The sequence below is a fragment of the Amblyomma americanum genome, chromosome 10 (assembly GCF_052857255.1).
Source record: "Amblyomma americanum isolate KBUSLIRL-KWMA chromosome 10, ASM5285725v1, whole genome shotgun sequence".
NCBI lineage: Eukaryota > Metazoa > Arthropoda > Arachnida > Ixodida > Ixodidae > Amblyomma > Amblyomma americanum.
This window is the reverse complement of record NC_135506.1, coordinates 46447747-46473086: the sequence shown is the minus strand read 5'-3', so window position 1 is coordinate 46473086 and position 25340 is coordinate 46447747. Positions and strand designations below refer to the sequence as shown.

At 48.9% G+C, this 25340-nt stretch overlaps 2 protein-coding genes across 3 annotated transcripts; both read right to left on the bottom strand.

Annotated features, from left to right (window-relative positions):
• Positions 1–5333: 5333 nt before the first annotated feature.
• Prosbeta4 (Proteasome beta4 subunit) lies at positions 5334–25321 on the bottom strand. Of its 2 annotated transcripts, none has more exons than XM_077641166.1 (5): positions 25188–25321; positions 14000–14122; positions 10133–10203; positions 7550–7712; positions 5334–5587 (listed from the first exon to the last, which is right to left on the bottom strand). In XM_077641166.1, exons 1-5 carry the CDS (start codon positions 25276–25278, stop codon positions 5427–5429), a joined length of 609 nt encoding a protein of 202 aa, XP_077497292.1. In that variant the 5' UTR covers positions 25279–25321; the 3' UTR covers positions 5334–5426. The 2 variants fall into 2 exon arrangements, with proteins under 2 accessions (XP_077497292.1, XP_077497293.1); XM_077641167.1 differs by lacking the exon at positions 25188–25321 and adding an exon at positions 19525–19742.
• Positions 22639–24246, bottom strand: LOC144107926 (uncharacterized). The gene has a single exon (XM_077641163.1). It carries the CDS (start codon positions 24244–24246, stop codon positions 22783–22785), a length of 1464 nt encoding a protein of 487 aa, XP_077497289.1. The 3' UTR covers positions 22639–22782.
• Positions 25322–25340: the final 19 nt, after the last annotated feature.

Sequence of the window (25340 nt, the reverse complement as noted above, 5' to 3'; positions counted from 1 at the left end):
TCGCTTAAAAAAAAAACGTCGGTGCAGGAGCCAGGTGTGCCGAGTCGTCGGAGGGTGCATGGCCTCGGCGGTGTTGAGGGGGTTGCCCAGTTGCGTAGCAGCGTTGTGCAGGTCATCGCCGCACGCACTGTTTCGCGCACTGCCCAACGCGCAGTGGTGGGCATTAAAATCACGCACGATAATCTGGCGCGGGGCACAACACGATGCCACTGCGCGAAACCACAGCGCGTTCCACGCAACAACTGGGCGCACGTAGACACAAGCCACCGATGTGTCAACACCACCACACACTCCTGCGCGTGGCTCGTCGACGCCGCCAAGCCAACGAGGACGTGCTGTACGTCGCACCGCACATACACAGTGCACCGAGATTTCCCGGGCTTGTGGGAGGGATCACAACACGGCACTGCGGGACAAGACGCCCCCTTACATGTCGTGGGTGAATTGTAGCCCACATAGCTGGTGCGGTGGCATGTTTTTGCGGCGCTGGGCAGGACCGGCGTCTTCTGCTGCTGTTGCTGTTTCTGCTGCTTCTGCTGCCTCTGCTGCGGCTTGGCACGGGCGGCCACCTGCGCGTAGGAGCGCTGTCGCGGTGGTTGGCTATGCTGCGCAGGGCGCGCGGCCTCAGCCTGAACCAATGCACGAACTGCCCGCCTGGAGAGAGGAACTACTGAAGTGGACAGCAAAGTGTCCACATGTCGTTCTCTATTCCAGTGCGAGCATGCTGGGTTTGTGGCCGCGTGTCGCCCGCCACAGTTAGCGCAGTCCGGCGTTTTCCACGTACAGGACCTTTCCTCGCGAGGTCCGCCGCAGCAAGGGCACCGTGCAGGTGCGCGGCAGGTCTCCGTGACGTGCCCCAAGCTGGCGCACCGGGTGCACTGCAGCGGCCGTGATTGCATGCAGCTCGAACCACCAGACGCATTCTGAAAAGAGAGACTGCCTCCGGTGGCACCAGCGCCGCAAATCTGAGGGCCAGAGTGCTCCCAGAAAGCGACGCCGACACGACGGGGACAGTAGACTCGAGACCGGCCATGAATTGTCCTGGAGTGCGTCGGGCGTCCATTCCCAACACTAGGCCCGTGGATATGTTGCGGGCAGCAGGCTCACTCCCGCGCACAGCGATGTCACGGACGATGGCAGTGGCAAGCAGCGCGCAGGGTGGCCTCGTTGGCCACGGCCACCACGTTGCGGCGCGTGTCGACACGCACCGCCCGGACGCCCGGCCGGGGTCGAAGCTCCTCCGCAAGATCCCATCCCTGCTCCTTGGAGAAGGCCACGCCGCGGTCAGCTGGCCGGAACAAAGTGGTGCTAACGACGTTGTCGGGGGTATGGACTGCCTCGGCTGCCTTTTTCAAGGCTTTCAAGACAGCATGTACAATATTTTTGCCCGCCCCGGGAGAATTTTGGCGCTCCCAAATTATGTGGTCGAGGGTCCCGCTCGCCCCACAGTGTGTGCATCTATCATGCGACCTGAGCTCTGGGTACACGTGGTACCTTATGCTAATAAGTTAGTTGCATGTGGGGACGGTTTTAGTTGGCTTTACCGCTGTGCACAGTCCCACAGCATCGCTATAGTGCCTAGAATATCCTATATATACAAGTATATTCTAGGCACTATAGCATCGCCTCGATTCGGGGCGCGCCACGTGACCCTGGAAGGGCGGCACGAGCGCGACAGAGGGCATTATTGCTGCGCGCGCAATAACGCCCTCTTCGGCTGGGATCGTCGGCGCGAGCGGACGTGTCGTTCGCGGCTCCGCTTTTCGCCAGCGGGGCGAGGAAGTGGCGGGGAGACATGCTCCCGTATCTCGTCCTGTCGGGCTTCGGAGCATCACTTGCACTAGCGTGGGCACACATTCGCTCGTAACCTTGCTGGTGAGTCGGACGACTTCGATTCCTTGGCGTGTTTTGTTGCTAACTGGCGTTATTGTTGCTGTAGCAAAATGCCTGTTTGTGTCAACTAGTCTGTCGTTCCTTTGTTCTCGCAGAGCAAGGCCCACCATGGTCGGCGTACGCGATCACGGGGTGGAGTCCGGCGGTTTTGAACTCTGTCAGCCGCGATTATGCGGGGAGAAACTATCTCCCCTAGTAAAACCCGCACAAATTAAAATGAAACATGGGACATATTCCAGTAGTGTAGCGGGGGGGGGGGGGGGGGGGGTGTAAGTAGAGGGAGAAGAGGCCTGCATGCGCCTTAGCCCGGCTAGGGTTCCCATTTTTCTATCCGGCCCTGCCTGTGTCCAAGGTTGTACCGCGGCGCTAATTAATCTTGTTGCTGTGCAATGTGAAGGCATAGTTGACGAGCCTGCTCGGCATCTTGGGCAAACTGCTCAGCGTCGGCAGAGATTAGACGTTTTTAGCATACCGGAGACGTACTAGCGTATACGTATACCAGACCCCTCTTGCGCATGCGCAGTGGCATTGTTGGTGTCGAGGGGGGGGGGGGCACTGCACGTGCGCAGGAGGGGTCCGGTATACGTATACGCTAGTACGTCTCCGGTATGCTAAAAACATCTAACGATCGCTTGCGCAAAGGAGCACTGCGCCGAGCATCGCCTGAACCTCCCTGCCGCAGACGGGGCGAAACGTGTCCTCTTGGACTGCCATATTGTATAGCGAATGTCACATACGGCAGGAAACATGTCCCAAGTCTTTTGTTGGACATTGACGTACATCGCCAGCATGTCTGCCAAGGTCTTATTAAGCCGCTCTGTCAGCCCGTTTGCCTGTAGGTGGTAAGCAGAACGTAATTTTGCGATGGGTCGTACCGCCGAGTTAAAATATTTCGGCCATTATCTGCGAAATGAAGACCGTCCTTCTGTCGGTAATTAAGTAGGACGAGGCGCCGTGCCGAAGTACGATCTTGTTCATGAAGAAATCTGCAACCTCGGATGCTGTGCCACGAGGTAAGGCTTTGGCCTCGGCGTATCGAGTGGCGATGATGATGCAGTTCAACACGATGGCAAGACGGGCGAGTTGGTGATACATACTTAAGGGAAATAGCGCAAAAGACGGGGACAAGTGAAGAAGACAACAGGACGATGATGACACGCACTGATGATGAGCCGGTTGCCACTAGAAGACAAAGGGCCCAGAACGGTCATGCCGACCTGATATAACGGGGCACGTTGTGGTTCAATATGTTGGAGGATTCCCTGAAGCTTGAAGGCCGAGGCCATACGGCGCTGACATTGCCGATAGCGTTAAACAGCAGAGGCGAGGTTGGCCCAGTAGAACAGTCGACGTATTCTGGCAAGCGTGCGAGAGAGAGAATAAACTTTATTACTATATTTGCGCCGGTTCACCCAGGTCCAGGAAGGAGAATCCCAAGTGGCCAGAAGTTGGAATTCGTTGTGGCACACAGAAAGGATTTCCTCTCGAAGGATCATGGGAATGATGTGAGCTCGCGAACTGGAACCAGGGTTCTTATAGAGCACGCCTCGTTACAGGGAAAACGACGACAGGTGTCGAGAAAAACATGTAGGCATAGTGACTAGTTGATCTTCGGTACTCCAACGAGGTACTCCCAGAGCAGAGACGGCGTCGACTACCCCATCCAGAGGCTGAGCATTGACGCCACAAGCTATATATGCGCCTTACTGCGCATGCGCGTGGGGTCGAATGAATACGGGAGGCAATGCGCTCGGCCGTCAGTTGCAAGCCATCGAATAATTAAGAAAAGCCTTACTCGTTGCGGTAACAATAGGCTTCGGGAAATGAACTCGACGGACCCCGAAGTCGTTGCCCGGGCTGTTCGGCACGACTGACAGACTCACAGGCTGACATCAAGTCGGCTCCATCAGTTTTAATGGCTCTTTTCGCTACGTATACCAGGCAGAGCTAAGCCACCGCTAATTTTTTCTAGTGTACTTATCTGAGAGTTTTTTTTTTCAAGAATGGAGGAATACCAGGTGGCGCTCAGGATCAAAGACGCTGACCCTTTTGGCGCTCGACCCGAAAGACGAAATTTGCCGGCTGCCCTCCAGAAGGGCGTGCTATCCCGCCTATTTCTTGTCACCAACACCGTGACAATTTGCAGAAAACAAAGGTAATGCTCACCAGTTTCGCAAGGGAACTGCAGTTTACAGTTGGTAGTGAGGCACTGGAAGTGGTAAGCGAATACGTCTACTTACGGCAGGCAGTGACGTCAGATCCCATAGAGGAAGGAAAGAACTCGAGAGGCGGTTACAACACATTTTTTGAAGTCAGGGCCCGCCTGCGGCCTCCCTACTTCGCCGCCGTCTCAGCGCGCTTGCGCAACAGGCAGTGCAGCAGACGACACCGCTGCTCCTAGCGCTACTATTGGCTGCGCCGGCGGCTAAATTACTCCCAGTAGCCCTAGCGGAAGCGCGCGACTTCCGGCACTTGCTGGCGTGCAGCTCCGATAGCGAGGGCGTCTCCAGAGTTTTCCTTCATGGCAAATCCGGATCACGAGAGGGAAAATATAAGACAGGGTGTGCATTTGGCTGGCTCTCTCCCATCATGAATGGCAGTTTTCCAACATCCCTCAAGAGAAAAATATAAAACAGCATATCTTACCAGTACTCACCTATAGGGCAGGAGCATGGAGGCTAACGAAAAGGGTTCAGCTCAAGTTAAGGACAACGCGGGTTAATGATCTCCTAATTGAAATCAACAAAAAGAAATAGGTTTGCGGCAGGACATGCAATGCAAAGGCTAAACAACCGATTGTCGTTAAGGGTAACCATATGGTAACGGACTGGATACCAAGAGAAGGCAAGCGTAGCAGGGGACGGCAGAAAGTTATGTAGGCGGATGAGATAAACAAGTTTGTGGGGATAAGGTGGCCGCAGCTGGAACAGGGCGCGGTTAATTGGAGAGGTATGGGAGAGGCCTTTGTCCTGCAGTGGACGTAGTCAGGCTGATGACGACGAACGTGTCTGCGTGGCCTAGCAGTGTCCAACTCAACCAAAGGGTCAGACGATACCGCGATGGGTCTGCTGAATAGCAGTTTGATTGGCAACACTAGTAACAAGACCCTTCTGCTGCTTGTTTATATGAAAGTGAGGAGGAAGACTGCGGTTGACGGCCCTCAATTGGCATGTTGCTCGCAGTTGCTCTTAATGCGTCACTGGTTTGTCTGGCGCCATCTGTGGGGGCCTTTTGTAATAGCCACTTTGTCACATATGCTGATGCTGGCTTTTCTGCAGAACTGGGCCCTTACGCTGTTGCATAAAAAGGACGCCATGTGAGCAGCAGAATGTAAGTGCTTTGTAGAAGTCTAACATCAGCTGCCAACATCCAGTGAACACCACAACAATGAAAGCTTTCACTACCACTGCTTGTATGCTAATATACTCTGCACGACAAGGGAGGTTTGAAACACCAGAGGACCAGTGCAGACTTTATTATTACACATCAGAAGCAGGGCAATGAGAAATCTAGCACAGTAGCCACCTGCCTCATCAGGCAGCAGCTAGAGCCACGACGGGGATGTCGGCCTTGTCCCTGATGCCATCCTTGTCGACAATCTGCACCCGAAAAGCAGGAAGGTTGACGAGGAAGCGCTTCTGGACCTCGCCAACACATTTTTTCAGCAGCTCAATTGCCTCATCCTCGTTCATGTCTGCAAAAAAGAAATGGCACAGCCACATGTTGAGTTTTATGACGCATAAGTAGCTAAGGCTACACTGCACTAAACATTGCATTAAAATTTGTCTATGTTGTGTTGAAAGAAATACGAGGTATGTTCGAAAAGTAATGAAACTGACTTTTTTTTTAACCGTGAATTTTATTATTATTTTTGCACATTAAGGTTTCCCCCTTTAAAATAGTTCCCTTCTGTATTCACACAGCGATGGAGACGTTTCCAGTTTTCGTAGCAGTTCTGGAAGGCTTCTACTGGAGTACGTTTCAGCTCGTCTGTTACGCTCTTCTGGATATTATCCGGAGTACCAAAGTGACGCCCTTTCAAGTGGGTTTTGAGCCAGGGGATTTAAAAGAAGTCACAGGGACTGAGATCCTATGAATATGGGGTCTTAGGAACCAATACTATTTCTTGCCAAAAAATCGATAGACATTGCCTTGTGACAGGGTGCATTGTGGTGAAGCATCGCTGTCTGTGCAATGCCCAGTTGCACAAGTTCTACCCGTTTCTTGAGTCTTTCAAGGACTTTATGATAAAAAGCTTAAGAGTTTGTACTGGAGGCACAAATTCCCCCTGAATGATCCCCCAACTGTCAAAAAAACAAATTGGCATTAATTTAATTTTCGATTTGCTCATTCTCACTTTCCTTGGATACGGAGAGTTTGCAGTATGCCACTACAGACTTTGAAGTTACACAAAAATCCATGATTCATCACCTGTTCTAACACGACTGAAGAATTCTGGCTCCCTTTCAAGGACTTCAGAAGATCACGACACAGCTTTTCTATTGATGTTCTGCTCGATCATGATGCTCTTTGGAACCATCTTTGAGCACACTTTTCGCATATCCAAATTCTGTGTTAAGAATTGACAGATTACCGGTAAAAGTGTTCTAATTCAATCATGACTCATCATTCTCACCATCAGTTGACGATCTGTTCTTGCAAGACATCTTCTAAGCTTTCTCATCCACTTCTCGGCCTGCTAAAAAGCACTTGTGCCATCTGAACACCTGTGTTCTGATAGAGAATGTTTTCCACATGCGTTTTTCAACTTTTCATAGGTCGCAACAGCGGTTTTGCCAAGCTTCACAGAAAATATGATGGCACAGCGTTGATCATACTTTTGCTAGTCCATATTCATAACGCCCTTGACACACACAACTTCACTTTAAACGATCTCAAAACTCGTGCAGCAAGTTTTAACTAGTGCTGAGTAATAGGCACGACCCAGCCTAACTGCCATGTGAAGGGGGAGACAGCAACATTGTCGGTTCACGCAGTGTTGCCAGTCTCAATACTTTTCTAGCACACCTTGTAAAGGTTTTCAAACTTTCTTTTTCCCTCCTGATGTGTGTCCCTGAAACAGAGCAAGAGAGCTGGTGCCACATGCCTGAAGCAACGTGAAGCCCAAAAGGTCCAGCCCTCCCAATAAGAGCTGTGATAACACGTCACTGAGAAATGTCACCACTCTGCAGCAATGACAATGATGTTGGAACCACACACTGATGGCAAGTTCAGTTTTTAAAAAGTTTAAAAAAAAATTACTTCCCTTCCCTTTGCATCCCTGCCCTAACCGGGGCACTCAGATAGCATAATAGCTTTGAAAATAAAAAACAATGGGACAATCACACATCAGATGAGACTATTCCAGTAGCTGGGATTGGAGTTGGAATTGCCCTCGATGATTACTTAGATGCTTTTACTCTAATGAATGCTTTCCCTCTAAGGCTTCATACAAGCAACAGAATTTTCCTGGAAAGTGAAGGTGGGAAGAAGTGGGTGGGTGGAACTGCTGGATGGTGGAGGTGGGCCGGGTCGAGCGAGGCAGTGTGTGCGTGGGCAGCTCCCTAGCTAGGGAGGTGGAGTGGGGTTGGTGGCTGGTGGGCGGCACTTATCCAGGTGGTTAAGGGATGCAGCCATGGCAGCAGACGTGACCTACCTTCTTTGTAGTACCTGTCCAGCACAGACATGAGGAAGAAAGCCCCGTAGCCGTGCGCTGCAAAGGGCACCTTGGCCATGGTTGCCAGGTAGTCGAGGTAGTATAGCTCCGTACCATTGGCATTGTCATGGCCCGCCAGGAGGACGTTGACAGAATATGGAGTCTGCAAGGGTGAATGAGCGCATGGTTGTGTGCGTGTTTCTCCCTCCCGTCCTGTGTTATTCTGCACAAAGTTTTGAACTATGTCGCTACACCAACTGGCCCAACGTTCTACCCTATTAAGCTCCAAATTTTTCCTACGCAAGCGTTGTGTTGTGCACGTTTAGTTTTGTGCATTCAGAAAGAGCTGCCATTCTTCCGTGGAAGTAGTCGGCAGATTCTCGACCCCATGGACTACATTGCGATTCCTCAAGGAAATCAAACGATTTGTGCATTGCCATGAGAAAACCGCCATGCATGGTGAGAAATGTGACATCAGAGTCAACGCCAAATGTTTCAAGCTGAAACACACGTAACGAGCACAGCATTCTGCCTAGTGTCCTACATTGTAGGAGAGCTGAAAATTCAGTGTCAAGAAAATTATTTACATCAATTCTGTAACGACAAACATTTCAAATAAAAAATATGCAATTTTTTTTCAATTTCTGAAGTTTCAGTATATGTTTAGTTCTCATATCTGAGCACTGAAAGATACTATAAGAATGACTTAAATCAGCAGCTACTCAATCACGTTTTAACCCAGTGGCTGTCAAAAATTTTCACCCAATTCATCGTCGATGGGTACAACTATTCAGCAAATTAGCAGATATCGCACAGGAACAAAGTCGTTGGGCCCAAATGCTCTTAGATACGTTTATTCCCATTAAACATCTGCTCTTTTTTGTGTCCTTCATTACTAATTCGAATTTGCACCAAAACGCTCAAGGCGTCATCATCGGTGGAGGCCGAGATGTTTGCTGCGTGCCTTGCAGAGTGAAACAAACTGCCTCCTGTGTCACCTTTATGATTACTGAAGTCATCACGTGGACTAACTGTTAATGTAGACCCAATGGAAGAGCATTACTGCCTTGCTTACCAAGGTTGACGCTTGTTCGCATGAGTCCCTTCCCTGAAGTGAACATGCTCAAAGCATTTCCGCGATTGTGATTTCATTTTTTCTTTTTCCACTGCACAGACAACTTTGCGTGTACCGAGGTAAAGCATAAAAAGCTTAAACTCGTCTAAACTCTTGTAGAACAGTGGAGATAAGTGCCATTGCAAAGTGCATAGCTGCTCACCAAAACCTATGTCCCATGCACCACAAGTGTTGTTTACCGCATCCCATTACCTTGCGGTAAAGTGTACAGAAGAATGGAAGTTTGGGCAAGTACTGCTTCATAATTTTTGCAACAGCACAACACAATGAGGACAAAAGCGAGAAGTGACACAAAGACGGTGCTCTTGTCCTCGTGTTACGCTGTTGCAAAAATTATTGAAGATAAAGTGTAAATTGGACAAATGCCTCTGGACAAAAACGGCCATGCTTAACCATGCAATTTTGCGGAAGAATTTCAGATCCCTCTCGAATCATCATTCAAGTACCTAGCCGCACATTAGGCCTTATACAAAGATCATTGTCCACACCCAGACAGCGCACAGCTGTGCTATTGAGCCATAGAGATCAGGTAACACGGCTAGCTGAGGCAAATTACAAATTACAGAAATCTGTTGGCCCATACATAACCCAGGCTACCCAGAGTCTGTGAAAAAAAAAAAGGCCATCACGCATCAAACACGTCGTCATAATAAAGGGCTAGCACATATTGACAGCTATTGTTTAGATTGGTTTATTGTTCATGGGGGTTTAACGTCCCAAAGCGACTCAGGCTATGAGAGACGCCGTAGTGAAGGGCTCCGGAAATTTCGACCACCTGGGGTTCTTTAACGTGCACTGACATCGCACAGTACACGGGCCTCTAGAATTTCGCCTCCATCGAAATTCGACCGCCGCGGCCGGGATCGAACCCGCGTCTTTCGGGCCGGCAGCCGAGCGCCATAACCACTCAGCCACCGCGGTGGCTCGCTATTGTTTAGAGATAACCTGTTTCCCCAATTGATGAATACAACTTGCCAGGTGGATTCTGTGTATTTATTCTCGCTTTCTTCAATAAATTTTCACTTGATAGTTTAATACAGTGTATGAGAGTCTCTTCTTCCATCCCATTTGTGAACGCTGTTTTTTATATTCATAGCTGCCATGGTAGCTCACTGGTAATAGCGCTCGGCTGCTGACCCGAAAGACGCGGGTTCAATCCCGGCTGCGGCAGACGAATTTCGATAGAGACGAAATTCTAAAAGCCCGTGTACTGTGCGATGTCAGGGCACATTAAAGAACCCCACTTGGTCGAAATTTCTGGAGCCCTCCACTACGGCGTCCCTCATAGCCTGAATTGCATTGGGACGCTAAACACCAATAAACCAAACCAATCAAGGTGAACCAGCATCAATTGCCAAGCTAGCCATCAATCAGGGTGGATATTTCACAGGAATCACCACTATAAAGCCCACGGGCCCAAAGGCTGTAGGCACGCAGTATCAACTCACCCTGCTCCTGAGGTAGTCTGCAAGGTTTCGGCGAGTGAAGTGAGCAGCTGCTGATGGTGAGAGCTCGTAACCTGGTATAAAAAATAGCAACTCAGAGAGAGTTCTCTTGAAAATTAATGATTCATTTTTCATTGCATGACCTTCCGCAGCTGTTAGAAGTCAGCCTTACACAGCACAGCAATGTGTGCTTACAGGCTGTTTAGGAACACTGCTATGAGTGACTCTGTGCTCCACCGATGAAGGGACTTTGCACGTACACCTTTTCCTTCATCCCAGTTTTTGCAGAGTTCATTTTCCCTGAATCTGACCAGATGGCCCATACCTTACCGCCAAAGGACATCAATGCAGGACACATAGCTTCCCTTCCCTTTTTGTTTTCTTTTCAGCACATATGCGCTTGCCGTTATGCATTACAGACTTCTCTAGTGTACCACGTGTAAAGCCAGAACAAGCAAAAGCATAGTACTAATAATGTGCAAAGACTGTAAATTGCTGTTCAACCTTTTCCCCCAAATTACACCAAAGCAGTCAGCCACAGGATGGGAGACGTACGATACAAAAATGCATTTGCGCTAAACCAAGACAACACAGCCTTATGAGAGATAAATATGGAACACGCATGACGGGACAACTGCCACGTCCAACCAACTTTTTCATTAAAAAAGTGCACCTCTTTCTACAACGATGGCCGTATATGCATGCATGCAAAAGACAGAGCAAATATTGCAGCAGAAAAAAACCCAGAGAGGGACAAACGAAATGAATGAGATTTGTATTTTATATTAATGATACTTGCGTTTTTTCTAGCTTACTGTTGCATTTTGGGCTTTCGGATGATGTATTTGCTCCAATCATTTTTCTCTTTCATTCTGTCACAATCATGTGTAGATTTTTTTCTTTTTTTTTTCTTTATGCTCTATCCGCTTCTGTAACCATTTGATTTTTAACAATTTACGTACCACTCTCCTCAGTAATGCCTTGTGAGCCACGAGGGTATCGGACATAAATAAATAAATAAAAAGAAGAAACCCTTCCCTACTGCGCAATATGTAACCAACAGGAAAGGACCCCTGCACCTTTGTGCAATGACTATGCACAGTTTTTCTTTGATAGAGTTAGTTGGTGTCCGCCAAGTCCTGTTGTACTTTCAAGCCTTCGTACCTCTCGGGTTTAATTAACGCAATGGTGAACTAGCTAGCTCCACAATGCGTATTACAGTAGGATACAACTTAAATAAACTGCAGTTTGTAACACTGAACCACAGTCCGTGGTGTCCTGTACTCCTCCGCTAAGCAATCACACAGTAAGCGAAATCAGCTTTTTAACATTTGACTACTTAAGAAGCCAGGAATTAAAATTCTAGAGCTTATAACATTTTTCTTGTGATCAGCTTCTTGTCATAGGGTACAAAATGAGTTTTAACAATGGACTACTTCTTGGTCACAGAGGAATTCTGTGCGACAAACCTAAATGTGGGTGGAGCTTCACTGCAGACTTAAGTTGTATCAGACTATAGTGAATACGAAAACACAATAAATTTCACAAACATTTTGTCATTTGCGCTTCACTGCGTGTGAGAGCGAAAGCACATGAACAGGACGACATTGTTCCTAGCCATATGCACAGTGACTCACAAGTTACTCTTGTGCCAGATGCAAAAAACAAAGAAAAAGAAAATATAATAAAAAATGCTACCATGCTGGATAAGAACACATGGGAGAAAGGAGGAGGAGGACACTGAAGGCAGGCTCAATTATACCATAGCAAACCACCAGAGTAAGAGATGATAAGCTTATCTCGCTCACTCCCAAATAATGAACCGTGCATGCTGATAAAAAGAAAAAAAAAGGGGAATCAGCATTGGCTAGATATTTACCTGCTTTGCTCACTGCCAATTTACCTCCATGCTCACTCTATGTATTTGTCCTTTGAGGCACACATATGAGCTTGCTGGACAAAGGCCAAACAAGTTAAAAAACAAAGCGCACAAGTGGGCAATTCAAATACTCTTTGTCTGCTATCACGTCCTGAACAGGAAAGCTTTAATGCGCTCATCACATGATGGCCGCTCGTGTGTCACACGACAGTTGGGTTTACGGCGATGAAGGACACGTGCTCCACTTTCAGAGTTTGATTCCAAAGTGCCAACTTCCGGCAGGCTCACTACGCAGCCACAGCCGTTCACTTGGGCAATGTCAGAACGTTACGACAGGGACCGACAAAGCCACATACAAGCACAAACACAGACAGACACGTAACACACAAAAGATACATGCTTCAGCCAGGCAGCTAATGACGCACGAAGCAACTTTTTTTTCCTGATTCCTGGAGGCAACACGCCACTCAAGCGACAAAGACGAAATGCATAATGTATGACTGGGATAGCGCACTGCTGATAAAAAAAAAAAGGCAGCAAGAATGCATGCCATCCCAGAAGTTAGCTCACACACACTTGTAGTCTGGACTTTGATGGAAATCCGTCTGGTCGGGCATGGTGGCCCAATAAAAAGAAGCAGTCACGGACCATAGTCCACGGGCTATGATCAGTGACTGCGCCTATTCAGCGGCTCATAACCACTCCATTTTTTTTTTGTTAGTTCCATTATACGTGTGTAAGAAAGCACTCCCCAAATGTACTGTACACCAGCTTCCATGCCATCGAAAGTACAGCAACAGTGATGCCATGAACAGATCAGGGACAGACTCATTAAACATGAGAGCAAGTTATCAAGCATTCCTGGGAAGTATGGGTGAAGTGTTATTAGAACAATACAAGGATAAATTTTTTAACTAGTTGTGGCCATGGGCCAGGCACCTTTTATGGATATATACAGAATAGGATAACTAAAACTACTTGAACAGTTCACTTCGTTCTCGTATGAGCCTCCGGAAACGTGATTCAATTCATTTGCATAACAAGCACACGCGCTTCCATCAGGTCCTGTGACTGCACTAAGGAAACTACAAAATCTTATTGGAAAGCGAGCACTTCAGAGACTCAAGGAGTGTCCTCTGGGCCAGCATAGTTTGAGAACCAATGATACAAGTAAAGGCATTTATTTCGATGTCACGGAGTACGAAAATACTGTATCCAGTAGCATAGTGTACAGAACAGCGTCTTCATTCATGCTCCCAAATTTCCAGACCTTGCACTGACATTAAGCTTACATGTGGGGCCAGAGACACGTCAGCTAGGGAGATGAGATTAGGTAAACTACACCTGGCACAGGTCAGGGTTAACTTATCACCAAATAGGAGAAGCATTTATTCTGCTCCAGGCGTAATCTGTCGGCTGACAATGATAATCATCAATGATGACCTTTACATCCCATGAAATTTCTGTTGACCAAATACCACTGCAAGACAAGCCCCCTCCCTCTCCCCCCCCCCCCCCCCCCCCCTCCCCGCATTACACAGAGGAAGTCCTACACACCACGACAACTTGCAATAATATTGCCAGCAATGAGCACGGCTCCTTAAGGGTTCAAGTGGCCCATGGAGTGAGCACTTGGCCATGCAGTCACTGGAGCACTTCACATGCCCTAATGGGTTTCTGCTCCCTCTCCACAAACTAAGTCGAATAGTTTTCAAAATATCGGTCCATTTCATAGCAAACAGGAAACGTGGGCATGTAAGCAGTCAGATTAGCCTCCCCTTGTGCACTGCAAACATATTTCACATCATATGCGACATTGCTGCTGCACTTTCTAGCTGAGCTTGTGCAGCTACACTGGCTTGTGGCAAAACATTCTGGAACATTCTTGCCATAATCGCGACAGTTTCAGAGGTGGGCAGACTCCAGTGCTTTCAAGATGTGTACAACACGCAAGTACAAAACCTGCTGGCAGCGAATAGGGGCATACGCACCGTTGCGCATCTTGTAGAGCTGAATGTTCTTGGCGATGAACTCTGCAAACTGAACGGTATCCCCGGCTTCCCCACAAACGGCCATTAGCAGCTTGCTGCTCAGCTTGTGGATCTTCTCCTCATCTGCGCACAGAAAACAATTGGCTGGTGTCACTCCAAGCTCACAAAAGTCATTCCCGACAAGATCATTTTAGTCAGTACCGCAGCCAAGACAGCTGATGGCAGCAGTATGCAAAAGTTTTTTTTTTTTTTAATGTGTGGCTTCAACTAACTTCACCAGAGAACTGCCTGTACAAAAAAAATTTCACATTTCATCGACTTCATACGCCCATGTCAGTGGCACCATACACTAACAACAAGGTCCGCTGCACCTACTTCTTTTTCCTGCCCAGATGTTTTATCTCTGTGTTTTAGGCTGAAAATGCATTGTCATCTTATAAGCTATGCAGAAAGACTGGTGCAAGATCCCTCACTGCAAATCAACCCAAAATCTCAACAGGCATACAAAACATCAACATGTGGTGGAATGAAAATTTTACTTATTTAGTGTATGTACTCGAGCAAAAGTGTCTTGCTCTTTTTTTTTCCCACTAAGAAAAACAGTGCATGTGCTAAGATCGCTACACAGCAATATTCACAACAGAATTTCCAAACTTACACACATCTGAAAAGCAAGGGCAAGTAGTAATGAAATACTGCAAGTTTAGATTTGCCCAACATTTGCACTGCCTAGCAATATGCCATCTTAAAAGTTCCATGATCTATACTTCCAAGGGGTTCTATACCTTCTACACGGAAACCATTTATAGCAGTGTTCACAGCAGAAGTCTCACGTGACAGTCAGACATACCTAGCTCTTGGATTGAATGCGACGGCTAGCATGCAAGCAAAAACTTGGCACTTCCATCTTCCCTTATGAGCACGGCGACGCTGTGTTCATTAGTTCAGGTACAATGCACTTCCTATCCTCAGTCCTGCTTAGCCTCACTTATCAGCTACTTTAGCACCTCCAAGCGATGGTCTTTCAAGCGTCCAAGCGTCCCCCTTCCCATTCCACTCCAAACACCACTACCACTACTGCGCGATGTTGTGATGCTTCCTCTCCCCTCTGTAATGCGATTTCCCTGAGGATAAAATAAACACCGCTGGCAACACATTTTGGCAGAGCATAATGAGAAAGAAGCCAATGCACAAAAAAAGCTCTTTAAGCATACCTATGTTTAACATCAAAGAATAATATTCCTGTTACACGGGCGTTTTCAACGGAAGTTCAGTTCACTGTCAGTTTAACTGCATAGCAGTTAGCAGTGTTAAACAGCAGCGCCAACTTCTGTTGAGATCTCAACCGCAGTTCAATTCAACTGGGGCCCCAGTTAAATGGGCCAACTGAGGAGATTGCAGTCAGGCTAGTCGGTTGCATTTCCCACTGTCGCATGCTCTCACATGATGCGAAAGGTTGTTGCCTGGGCTAGTACAATTCCTAATCTACACTTTCACTAATCGAATGAGCTTAAGCACAAAAACCTGCAAATTGACATCAGAAAAAATGCAGCCAAGTAGTGAAGCCAGACGTGCCTTTACTGGATTGTCTTGGCTCTGAGGCATTCAGCTCCAGCGTACTCAAAGTGTCACACTTCTGCAGAAACTGTAGTTCAGTGAAAATGAAGTACTTACAGTTAAAATAATTAAGTTTTTTTTATTATTTACAAACTCCCAGCACGTGGCGCGAGCACATTATGCAGAGGCCGAACAGATTTGTGGAACACGCCTTTTAACTTCAGCAGACTGCCTTTCAATTCAATGTCCGTTAGAAACTGCCATTCAAAGGAATGGCAGGTGAAACTATGGGACATCTGCTACTGGTGTGGTTAACAAACTTCTTACAGAAATCACTAGTGCAGTCTTGAAGAGGCCTGAATTGAACTCTGCAGACAAAACCTGGCCTCTTTCCAAGCTAACACCACACAATGCAGTGCTTTATGTGCTGGCCAGCTGTTTTGTATATTTAGAAAAAAATCGTGCAGCATGCCAACCGCAGTAGCCTCATGCAAGATTGCTTAATAACGCATTATAACTGCACGTGCCAATGCCATCCCTCTTGAAATAGCCAGTTCCGTTTCTATATGTTTGGAATTCTGGCTGAATTGGTAATGATTGAATCGTAAAGCACATGTCGACTTCGAAACTCACGTCATCCCCACTTTCACCACCTACTCGGACAACAGGCGATAAGTCCGACTGTCAAGCCTTCTCGGAAGAATAGCACCGTTTTGCATGCCTCAGAAGTCCATGTCGATGCAAAAAAGCACAAAAGACAATATGTGCTCCCCATAAATGACGGACACAGGAGACATTTGAGAAAAGGAACAAGACAGTGCCCTTTATTGTTCTGCAAAACAGTCGATTTGAGAGCTCGTCTTGTTCGTCTAAGAATGAAAACAATGTGCGCTGCAAAAGCCCCGGAAAGAAAAGATTGAAAAAAAAAAGCACCTGTGGCCATGGCAAAAGAATACCTTAGAAGTGGCAGAGAAATATGTGAAGGCACTTAACCACAGGCTTCACGGGACTGCCGCATACTTTGATGTTCTCGCACAGTCAGTATGCACAAACCTTCGCAGTGCAAATCACTTGAAAATTTCAACATGTGAAAGTTGAGTAATGGCAAACAGTAGAACTAATGTAGTGGTCCGAGATCAAAATTTTATTCCTCGATGAACAGTGGGCCACCCTAACACCTCGGTGAAACTATGGGTGTTAGGCCAAATGGTTCTCTTCAAACAGTTGTCACACTCCAGCACATAGCCATCAATTGCACACGTTGGGCTTCTTTCCTCATCAAGTAGCCATCTACTCTCAGAAGACAAAAGAAAAGGCTTGTGGAAGGCCTTCAGTCATGCCTAAAGGCAACAATATGTCAGGCCATGATGTCAATGGGCCTTAGAGGTGCAAAAACAATATTAGGTGTAAAAGCAGTCTTTACACACTGCACGAGTCCCTTAGAGTAATTGCACTCAGCTCAAATACCATACAGCCTCAAAGCCTAATGTAATGACTCAACGTGGAGACCTTAAGGCACAGACTTTCAAGGGGGCACGCGGTAAATACAATGCCAATTTGGAAAAAATTTGGTTTCTCAATTTGTTCTTCAGAGTCCTCGGATCTTCACCTGTCTCATACCGAAAAGTTATAGCGAAACATACAAAGAAATTTAGAAAGCAATGCTTTTTTACATATGTGGCCGTCGAAAATTGGGAGCGAATAGCGCCTGTGATAGTCCCGGTGCATCGCAAGTTCCGAAGGTTTCCAACAGAGCAGCACCACCTTAGAATCACGGGGGAAGGAGAGGTCAGACGATCAGAGCTGCCGTTGGTTGTGATGCCACATTTTTCTGACCAAAAGCAAACACGTAAGAGGCAGTAAACGAGGGAATAAGATTGGTTTTCTCGGCTTTCACTTTTCTGCGACTGCTGTCACTCATCCCTTCGGCATTTCGTAACGAATGACAGTGGAGTTATTCTGTTTTTCGCACGTCCCGAGAAGTCAAGGAGTGCAATAAAGCTCCCGGTTTTTCAGAGCATATGGGCAACACTTTTTTTTTAGCGTTATTCTTGTAAGAAACATTCTCTCATAAATATTCACCAAGCATCTAAAAAAAGAACTATTGTTTTTTCACGTTATTTTTGCAAGCAACATTTGTAAATATGCATCCGGTATCTAAAAAAAAAAAAAAGCAACTAGTAGCTTTACCACATACGGCAGGGCATTGCGATCATGCCGACGTAAAAAAAAACTTCAGCACTTTCTCCATAATTATTTAACGCTCTGAGATGACTGCACGCGGGTGTTAACTATAGATACTGAGCAAATATAAAAGCTAGCTTTTAAAAAATGCATTCGACTAAAATTGCGCTGCTCTCTAATGTTAAAAAAAAAAGATTACATGCATGTGCCGAATTTGATTACATTTCATGCATAAATAACGAGAATAGCTTCTAATAGCCGCGTCCCCCATAAATTGTCTTTAGATGCCCTACCCACAATGGCATTCACTGCAAGCACTCCTGCATCACGGCATACACCAAGCACCTCATGGCATGACTGGCTTGCTGCCCGCTATCTCTACAAAGATCACATCTCGCAAAAGAGAGCTGCTCAGTTTCACACGCCCCCGCCAGCCTCTTTGGAACGTTTCCCCTGGCTCTCAGCACTCTGAACGAGTAGCAGCTAACTTTGGAGTTGATTCTGTGCTCCTCCAGAGGTACAAAAATGCTTCCTCATGACCTGAGAAAGACCTGAACCAGCCCAGCGCACCAGCACAAACGAGGTGGCTACCACTTTGTTACAAGACACAATGAAAAACAGAGAAAGCAAACGCTCAGACTTCTGCCAGCACAAAAGCACTTGAGCTCAAATTATCATAACAACTTCTTTAGCTCAGCTTAGTCTTTCTTTTACCTCGGAATCGCACGCAAAGGCACAGTTGGTCGTCGAGCTGCATGTTCAGCACTAACGTCAGATGTCAGCCCATTCTGGATATCAACTTAGTAAGGAGACGGCGAGGCATTTGAGCCACGATGCAAAGTGCCAAAACCAGAAGTAAAATTGAGGCTAAATACAAACTGAATTCCTCTTCCGTTACCTTCACAGCACAGACAGCTGCATGCTGCTTCCACCAAGTAAACAGATAGCATCACAAAAGAAGCAAAACATGACTGCTCCCACCATAATCAATAGTGCATAAGCATTGCAATACGACAGTGTTCAAGCATATCTCAGACAATAAGGCATCGGACATTGGAAACGAAAGGAAACTGCATCACAAACAAAATGAACCAGCCTAAAGGTCAATTTGGACGCACCAAGCAAGTTGAACACGAATGGCAGGTCTGGAGCAGCAAAGGGCTGCTATATTAGGAGATCGTGCACTCATTTTCCAGCTATTAATGCAACTGTTAATTAAACAGCTTATAGAAGCTGCACTTCACATTCTATTTTTGTTCTGTGCCTGCTATTCGTATTCAACACACAATTGCAAAATCCTCTCTCGGATGGCTATAGCACCAGTAAGAAAAAAAAAGGCCTGCTTGCCAAAGTCCTCATCGACATCGCACCATCTCCCAGACACCCCACTGTGGCCTACAATAAGGCTAGTCACCTCTATAAATACCTTTGGGCATCAAACTTTCACAGCATTGGCCATTAACTACTTTGAGCACCAACCAAGTGAAATATGGATACTGGAATTACACACACACAAAATGCACATGCACTCGTGACACTACACCAAACACCGGTCAACCAATGCCAAATGCAGGCACCATCACTTAGCTCTACCAGCACAAGGCACTACCTACAGCTGCAGCAAAGACGTGCACAGCTCGCCTAACAAGTAAGCTCCGAGCTTCTGGGTGCACGCACAGCAACTGCCTCCTCCCGTCATATCTGCCGCTTGTCTTTTCTAAGGCACGGACGACGTAAAAAGCACAGCAGTGTCAAGAAGGACAGAAAAGGCACTAGCTGCTCACTTTGGTCACTGGCCACAGCACCCTCAGTGCAAGATAACTGCAGTATGAATGCAAACAGGAAAAAGGCAGGTGCCCTCATCACTTGGAACGAGGGCGACAACTCTTGCACTCTGGGCAGCAGAGGTTGATTGCGGACACAAATGCAAGGCCATGGTAATACAAGTGTCGAATGTGGAATGCACAAGACAGCTCACTGCCAGTCCTCACATGAAGAAAGGGGGAGAGATCACTACAATGTCACAAGATCCCCCCCCCCCCCCCCCCCCCCAAAAAAAGTTGGCTTCGAACACAAACCCTGAAAGGACTACAGCGCAGAGCTTTGCGAAGAGATCAACAGGCAATACACAGTTGCTGCTATCTTGCCAGAGATAATGTATCTCCACCCGTCCAACCTTGGACTCTGGAGAGCACCACCACGGGCCAGGCAGATAGAGAAGAGAGAAATGGAAGATAAAAGGAAAAAGATGAGAAATCGTGGCGAGGGAATGGCAACCACAAGACGTTTCGAAACAGAAAGCCTGACCTGTCAAACACCCCCTCTCCCCTACTGCCGCCAAGGCTCCTTTTGCAAGAAGGCTGTTTGCACTTTCAAAACAAACTTGAAACAGGGGGCGTCAGCACAAGGATCACATGACGGCCGCCTTTCTCTTTGGTGAATGAACAGGGGAGCAAGGTCAACGAACTCTGGAAGGAGAATAGAGAAAGTGCCAATCGCAATTCACAACTTGTGTGCCTTTCACTGTTCTGAAGTAACCAGGTGAGATGAAAACCCAATAAGAATAAAGAAACGACCGCCTTTTGCACACGGGTCCAGCACACCGAATAGACATGGTCAGGTGAGGAATACAACACGGCGTGAATAAACACGGGGGCACCAGTCACTCCAAGCTTATCAAAAGCGCAATTCAGACAGACATCTTGCAAAAAGGCAGCACGCGTGCTGTTCGCGACGAAACTTCGACAGACAGACAGATATGCAAGAGCTGTCGGTCATGTATCTCCGCAGTCAGCTTCGCTTTTCCCAACTGCTTCAACTTTTATGAGCGCTTCAACTCACACAAACATGTTTTTAAGCTCCACACAAAGGAGGCAAAAGATCGCTGATGCAAGTTCCCAAATAACTAGCTATATACACAAGACCACAACCAGCATCAAGAACAATATCACGATGCTTCAAGCAACAAGGAGGTACCTGCACCGTTTGAACTGCGTGCGACATTTAGAATATCACACAATGAAAAAAAGGAGGGGAAGAGAGAAAACAAATGGCCAAATAAACTGCAGCTAACATCATCTACGCTAAGAAAAGGCATTGCAAAGACAAATCCTCACAGGACGCACAAATCATGACCCCGAAAGCAGAGTTCAAAGCTGACGCTCAGCTTAAGTCTATATTGGCTTCACATGCAAAAGGTAGTTTTAAAAATAGGCAGAGAATGACCAGCTTTTATTTCTAAAGGCACTGTCCCCTTCAACAAGGGGCAAAGAAGGCAAAGTAGTTGAAAATGAAGGAGACCAATGCAAGGAACTTGATGTAAGGTAACGGGCTGAGAAAAAGCTACAAGCATGACTGCAACAGTCGGGAAGGTGGCTCACACCCCAAGGTATAAGACTATTCGCCATAAGCAATGAAACAGCAGGCTGTGCTGGCTTTAGCACCACTGCCCCTACAATGAACCGAAAGGAGCTTCACAATGCAGGTCAAACTGCACCTGCAACAACTCTCAGTTGCAATCAACTCACAAAACAAAGGTACAAATCGGACAAAACGAAGAAACATAGCAAATAAAGATACAAAGATGCACAAAAGCTGGGGATTTATGTGCATGGAATATAAAGGCTAGCAGCGCAAAAACACACGAATGCAAAATAAATACAACAAAGCTACGCGTTTTTTTTTTCTTCTAACCAAAAGCATGCCACAGTTTGTGTAGCCCAAACGATACTGCAAGAGGGGTTAAGAAAACCTCACAATTATGTACTGCAAAACAAAATCCAGACCATCTGTCCTCTTCTGTTATGTCTCAAACCAACGAAGTTCCCTGAGGCACGCCACACAAAGCAAGCAATCAAAGGGTCACGAGAACTTCTCAGCTTCTTAAGGAGTCCACCACGATCTCGCACTCATGTAAACCAGTCAAAATCTGCTACCAAGGCATACCATCATAAGCAGAATGCCACAAAGAGACGTCAGAAAGCTTTGGTCTGAAGCAAAGTCACACAAGCACACAAAACATGCTGTTCTCACTACCGCTGTACTCTCGTAACAATGAGCACAAGGCACTTACATCAAACAAAATTCGATACAGTAAAAAAAAAATTCAAGCACACAAGCAAAAGAAAAAGCCACAAATGGGCAGTCACCATTACAGAACGCATCAATGGCGGCTCCACGGACAGCCACAGCACGGTGCACACACACACAACAGTTCAAGAGAAGCATTGTTACGCTAGCAAAGCAGCACGTAATCGAAAGGCACCTACGGGATCACAGACCCTGCACAAGTACCTAAAATATGACCTGGTGCATTCACCGAGAGCGCATGATGCACACACACACACACATACACAAGTACAAGAGCACGCAACCTTCAAGTATCAAGCATTACTAAACTACATCAGTAGAAAGAGTCGCATCGCCTCCCCAGTCAGCTCTAGCAATTTGTAGAAATCGTCACAGGCCTCCCTTTCTTTCCAGCCATACCGTCATGAAGAGCCGCAGAATGGGGATGCCCACTAAGCAAGGTGGTGGGGGATTTAGGCCATTCTTCGCAACTGGATGGAATAATAGTGGGGAGATAAATTGGTAAAACCTTTCCGGTCTTAAATCGAGCAAGTTCTAGCCGCATAGCCATCCTTCCCTCAATTAAACGGCGCTAACTCTCCACACAGTGCCACTCACTCATTTGACCACGAGGTGCCCTGCACCATTAGAACCTTATATGCACAAAACTTGAGCTGGATTTGTTTTCAGTGCGTGGGCAGGATTACTGGTAAACGAGTCAAGCCGCTGTGCACCGAGCCAAAGCGATCCCAGACTGACCAAACATTTTAGCACTGCCATTGCATTCTTTTGTAGTTTCGAAGAGGTATGACTGCGCCCGTTCCTGACACCCAAACTATCACTGGCCTCGTTGCGGAACGACGCTGCTCGTAGCAGGAAAGCCACCAGCGCGTTGCGTAGCGGCCGTGGTTCCCAAGACGGAGACGCCCGTAACAAGCACTCCGAGTAGAAAATTCCTCGGGGGGAAAGCCCCGTCAGAGTATCGCGCAACAGCGACAGTAGCGCGGGTGAGTTCCAGCGGCGCCCGGTCGGCCTCGGGGCTGCGCGCCGTCGTCGCGGCCGCCCTCGTGCCTGGGCCCGACCGGGGGCGCCTGCTGGGGCGGGAAGTACGTGTGGATGCGGAGCTGGGGCATGCGCGCGTTGAACTTGCCCACGGCCTCGCGCGTGATCAGCTGGCAGTCGTAGAGGTCGACGCGGCGCAGCGCCGGGCAGCGCGACAGGTACTCGAGCGACGCCTCCGACACGAAGGGGCAGTTGTCCAGCTCGAGCAGCGCGAGCCGCTCCAGGCCCGCGGCCAGGTGCCGGATGCCCTCGTCCGTGAGCTGCTCGCAGTGCGACAGGCTGAGCTTCTCGAGGCGCGGGCAGAAGCCGGCCAGCGCCACCAGCGTGGCGTCCGTGATGTGGACGCACTCCTCGAGGTCCATGCGCTCCAGCTTGGCGCAGCTCCGCGCCAGCGCCTGGAAGCCGACGTCGGTGAGCCGCGAGCAGCCGGCCACCTCGAGCGTCCGCAGCGCGCGGCAGTGCTGGCCCAGCGCCTGCAGCGAGGCGTCCGTCAGCTGGGCGCAGTTGGAGAGGCCCACGTACGCCAGGTCCGGGCAGCGCGACGCCAGCGCTACGACGCCCGCGTCCGTCACGGCACCGCACTCGTGGAAGCTGACCGCGCGCAGCGCGCGGCAGCCGTCGGCCAGCGCCTCGCACGCGACGTCGTTGAGGCCCGGGCATCCCTTGGCAGCGAGCGAGCGCAGGCGCGGGCAGCCGCGCGCGATGCAGACGAAGCCCTCGGGTGACACTTGCTGCGACCACGAGACGTCGAGGCGTTCCAGGTTGCGGCAGCCCGCGGCGATCGCCCTCAGCGAGCGGTCGGTCAGCTGGCCGCACGAGCCGATGTCCAGGTCGACGAGCCGCGGGCAGTGCGCGCTGATGCTCTCGCACGTAACGTCCGTCACGCGTCGGCAGCCGTTCAGCGTCAGGGCCTCGATGTTGCGGCAGTGCGCGGCGAACGCCTGCATCGCCGCGTCGCCGACGCTTTGGCAGCCGCGCAGTCCGAGACGGCGGAGGAAGCCGCCGCAACGCACCGCGATGTTCTGCACCACGGGGCCCTCGATGTCGCGCTGGAACTCGAACAGGTCGATCGTCTGCCAGTTGCTGCCGTCCAGCGCCAGCACGTTCCACGCCTTCGAGACCTGGGCGCAGCGGCAGAGCGACACCACGTCCAGGAAGGAGAAGATCTTGAGCAGCAGCTCCCGGGGAAGCTGCCTGTCGATGAGGGCCAGCTCGGCATTGTTGTCACCGCCGCCGCTGTCGCAGACATCGCCGTTCGGCGCCGCCGAGAACGAGACTTGGTCATACTCGATGCTGTCCGCCGGGGTCTTTGTTGTCACCTTGGCTTTGCCCGAGAAGCTCATGGCACGCCGCAGCTCGGCCAACCTGGCACGCATCGGCCCACGCGGCTGGGAGCGCGGTTTCTTTGTGTGACTTCGGCGGCCGGGCGGGCTTTCCCCTCCGTCACGGCCGAAGGTTCGACGACACCAGCGAACGGGCCGCTCACTCCGTCAACACATCGCCATGTTGTGGCCCGCCGCGGACCACTCACGTCGCAGTGGTGCAAGCCCCCAGCAACAGCACGCGCGGCTTTGTTTGCGATCGTAGGGACATGGGCTCCCGCGGGAGGACGTGACCGTACACAGCGCGCGCCCGTCCATGGTACTCGGCACAGCACAGCGCTCGCAGATTAGCAGAACGCAACGACCTCAACAAACGACGCGACGCATTAAAGCCGCGGAAATCAAGCACAACACGACAGGCATTCAGCCGGAGCGCGCTTTAATCGTCGGCGGCGTCGTGCAACCTCGCGAATGTAGCTCAGCGCGAGCGTGTAAGCGACAGCAGCGCCAACCGCGAGCTATGCGGCCACTTTCAGCGACCTGACTGCAACTCCAACAACCGGAGTGCGTCGCCATGGTTGTGTAATCTTTTAATCGAAAACGCAAGCGTCATGGGCGACGCGACGAGTGCACCTCGGCGTCGACAGATCGCGCTTCAGGCGGGTACGAAAATTGGGTACCGTGCACTGCCGGCGATTTTTTGCCCCGGACAAAAGCCACACTTTGTCTGCAAGCCACCTAGAGGCTTGAAATGTTTACAGGCACTCGAGAAAATCTCACGCCAACAGGACTTCAAGCTGAAAACAAGCTGTACAGCATCTACCGTCACATATGAGCCGGCATATTTGAAGCACACGGAGTAGTGTACAGCCGCTCTGTGTGCGACGTCTCTACAAAATGTTGCATATCCGCCAACAAACTTTTCGACTTCACCCAGGCCGTTTGGAGACTTGTACGGGACGAGAAAACGGCGTAATGCAAAAGCGCACACTCACCGTGCTTGAGAACCATGATGCTGAACGCAGTCGTCCTGTCGGCTGCCATCAGCGCGAAGTCTTTAAAAGCGATGCCCACAAGACACTCCATGTCTGCTCCGATGAATGGGCGCGATGTGAGGCACTCAACTAAAGAATATCACCGAAAAAAAA

Excerpts from the sequence above, each read along its gene's own strand:
- LOC144107926 (XM_077641163.1), bottom strand. The coding sequence starts at position 24,246 with ATGCGTGCCAGGTTGGCCGAGCTGCGGCGTGCCATGAGCTTCTCGGGC.
- Prosbeta4 (XM_077641166.1), bottom strand. The coding sequence starts at position 25,278 with ATGGAGTGTCTTGTGGGCATCGCTTTTAAAGACTTCGCGCTGATGGCA. Across the intron at positions 14,123-25,187 it reads CATCATGGTTCTCAAGCACG|ATGAGGAGAAGATCCACAAG; the intron begins GTGAGTGTGCGC and ends TTCTGTGCGCAG. Across the intron at positions 10,204-13,999 it reads GCTCTACAAGATGCGCAACG|GTTACGAGCTCTCACCATCA; the intron begins GTGCGTATGCCC and ends TTTTTATACCAG.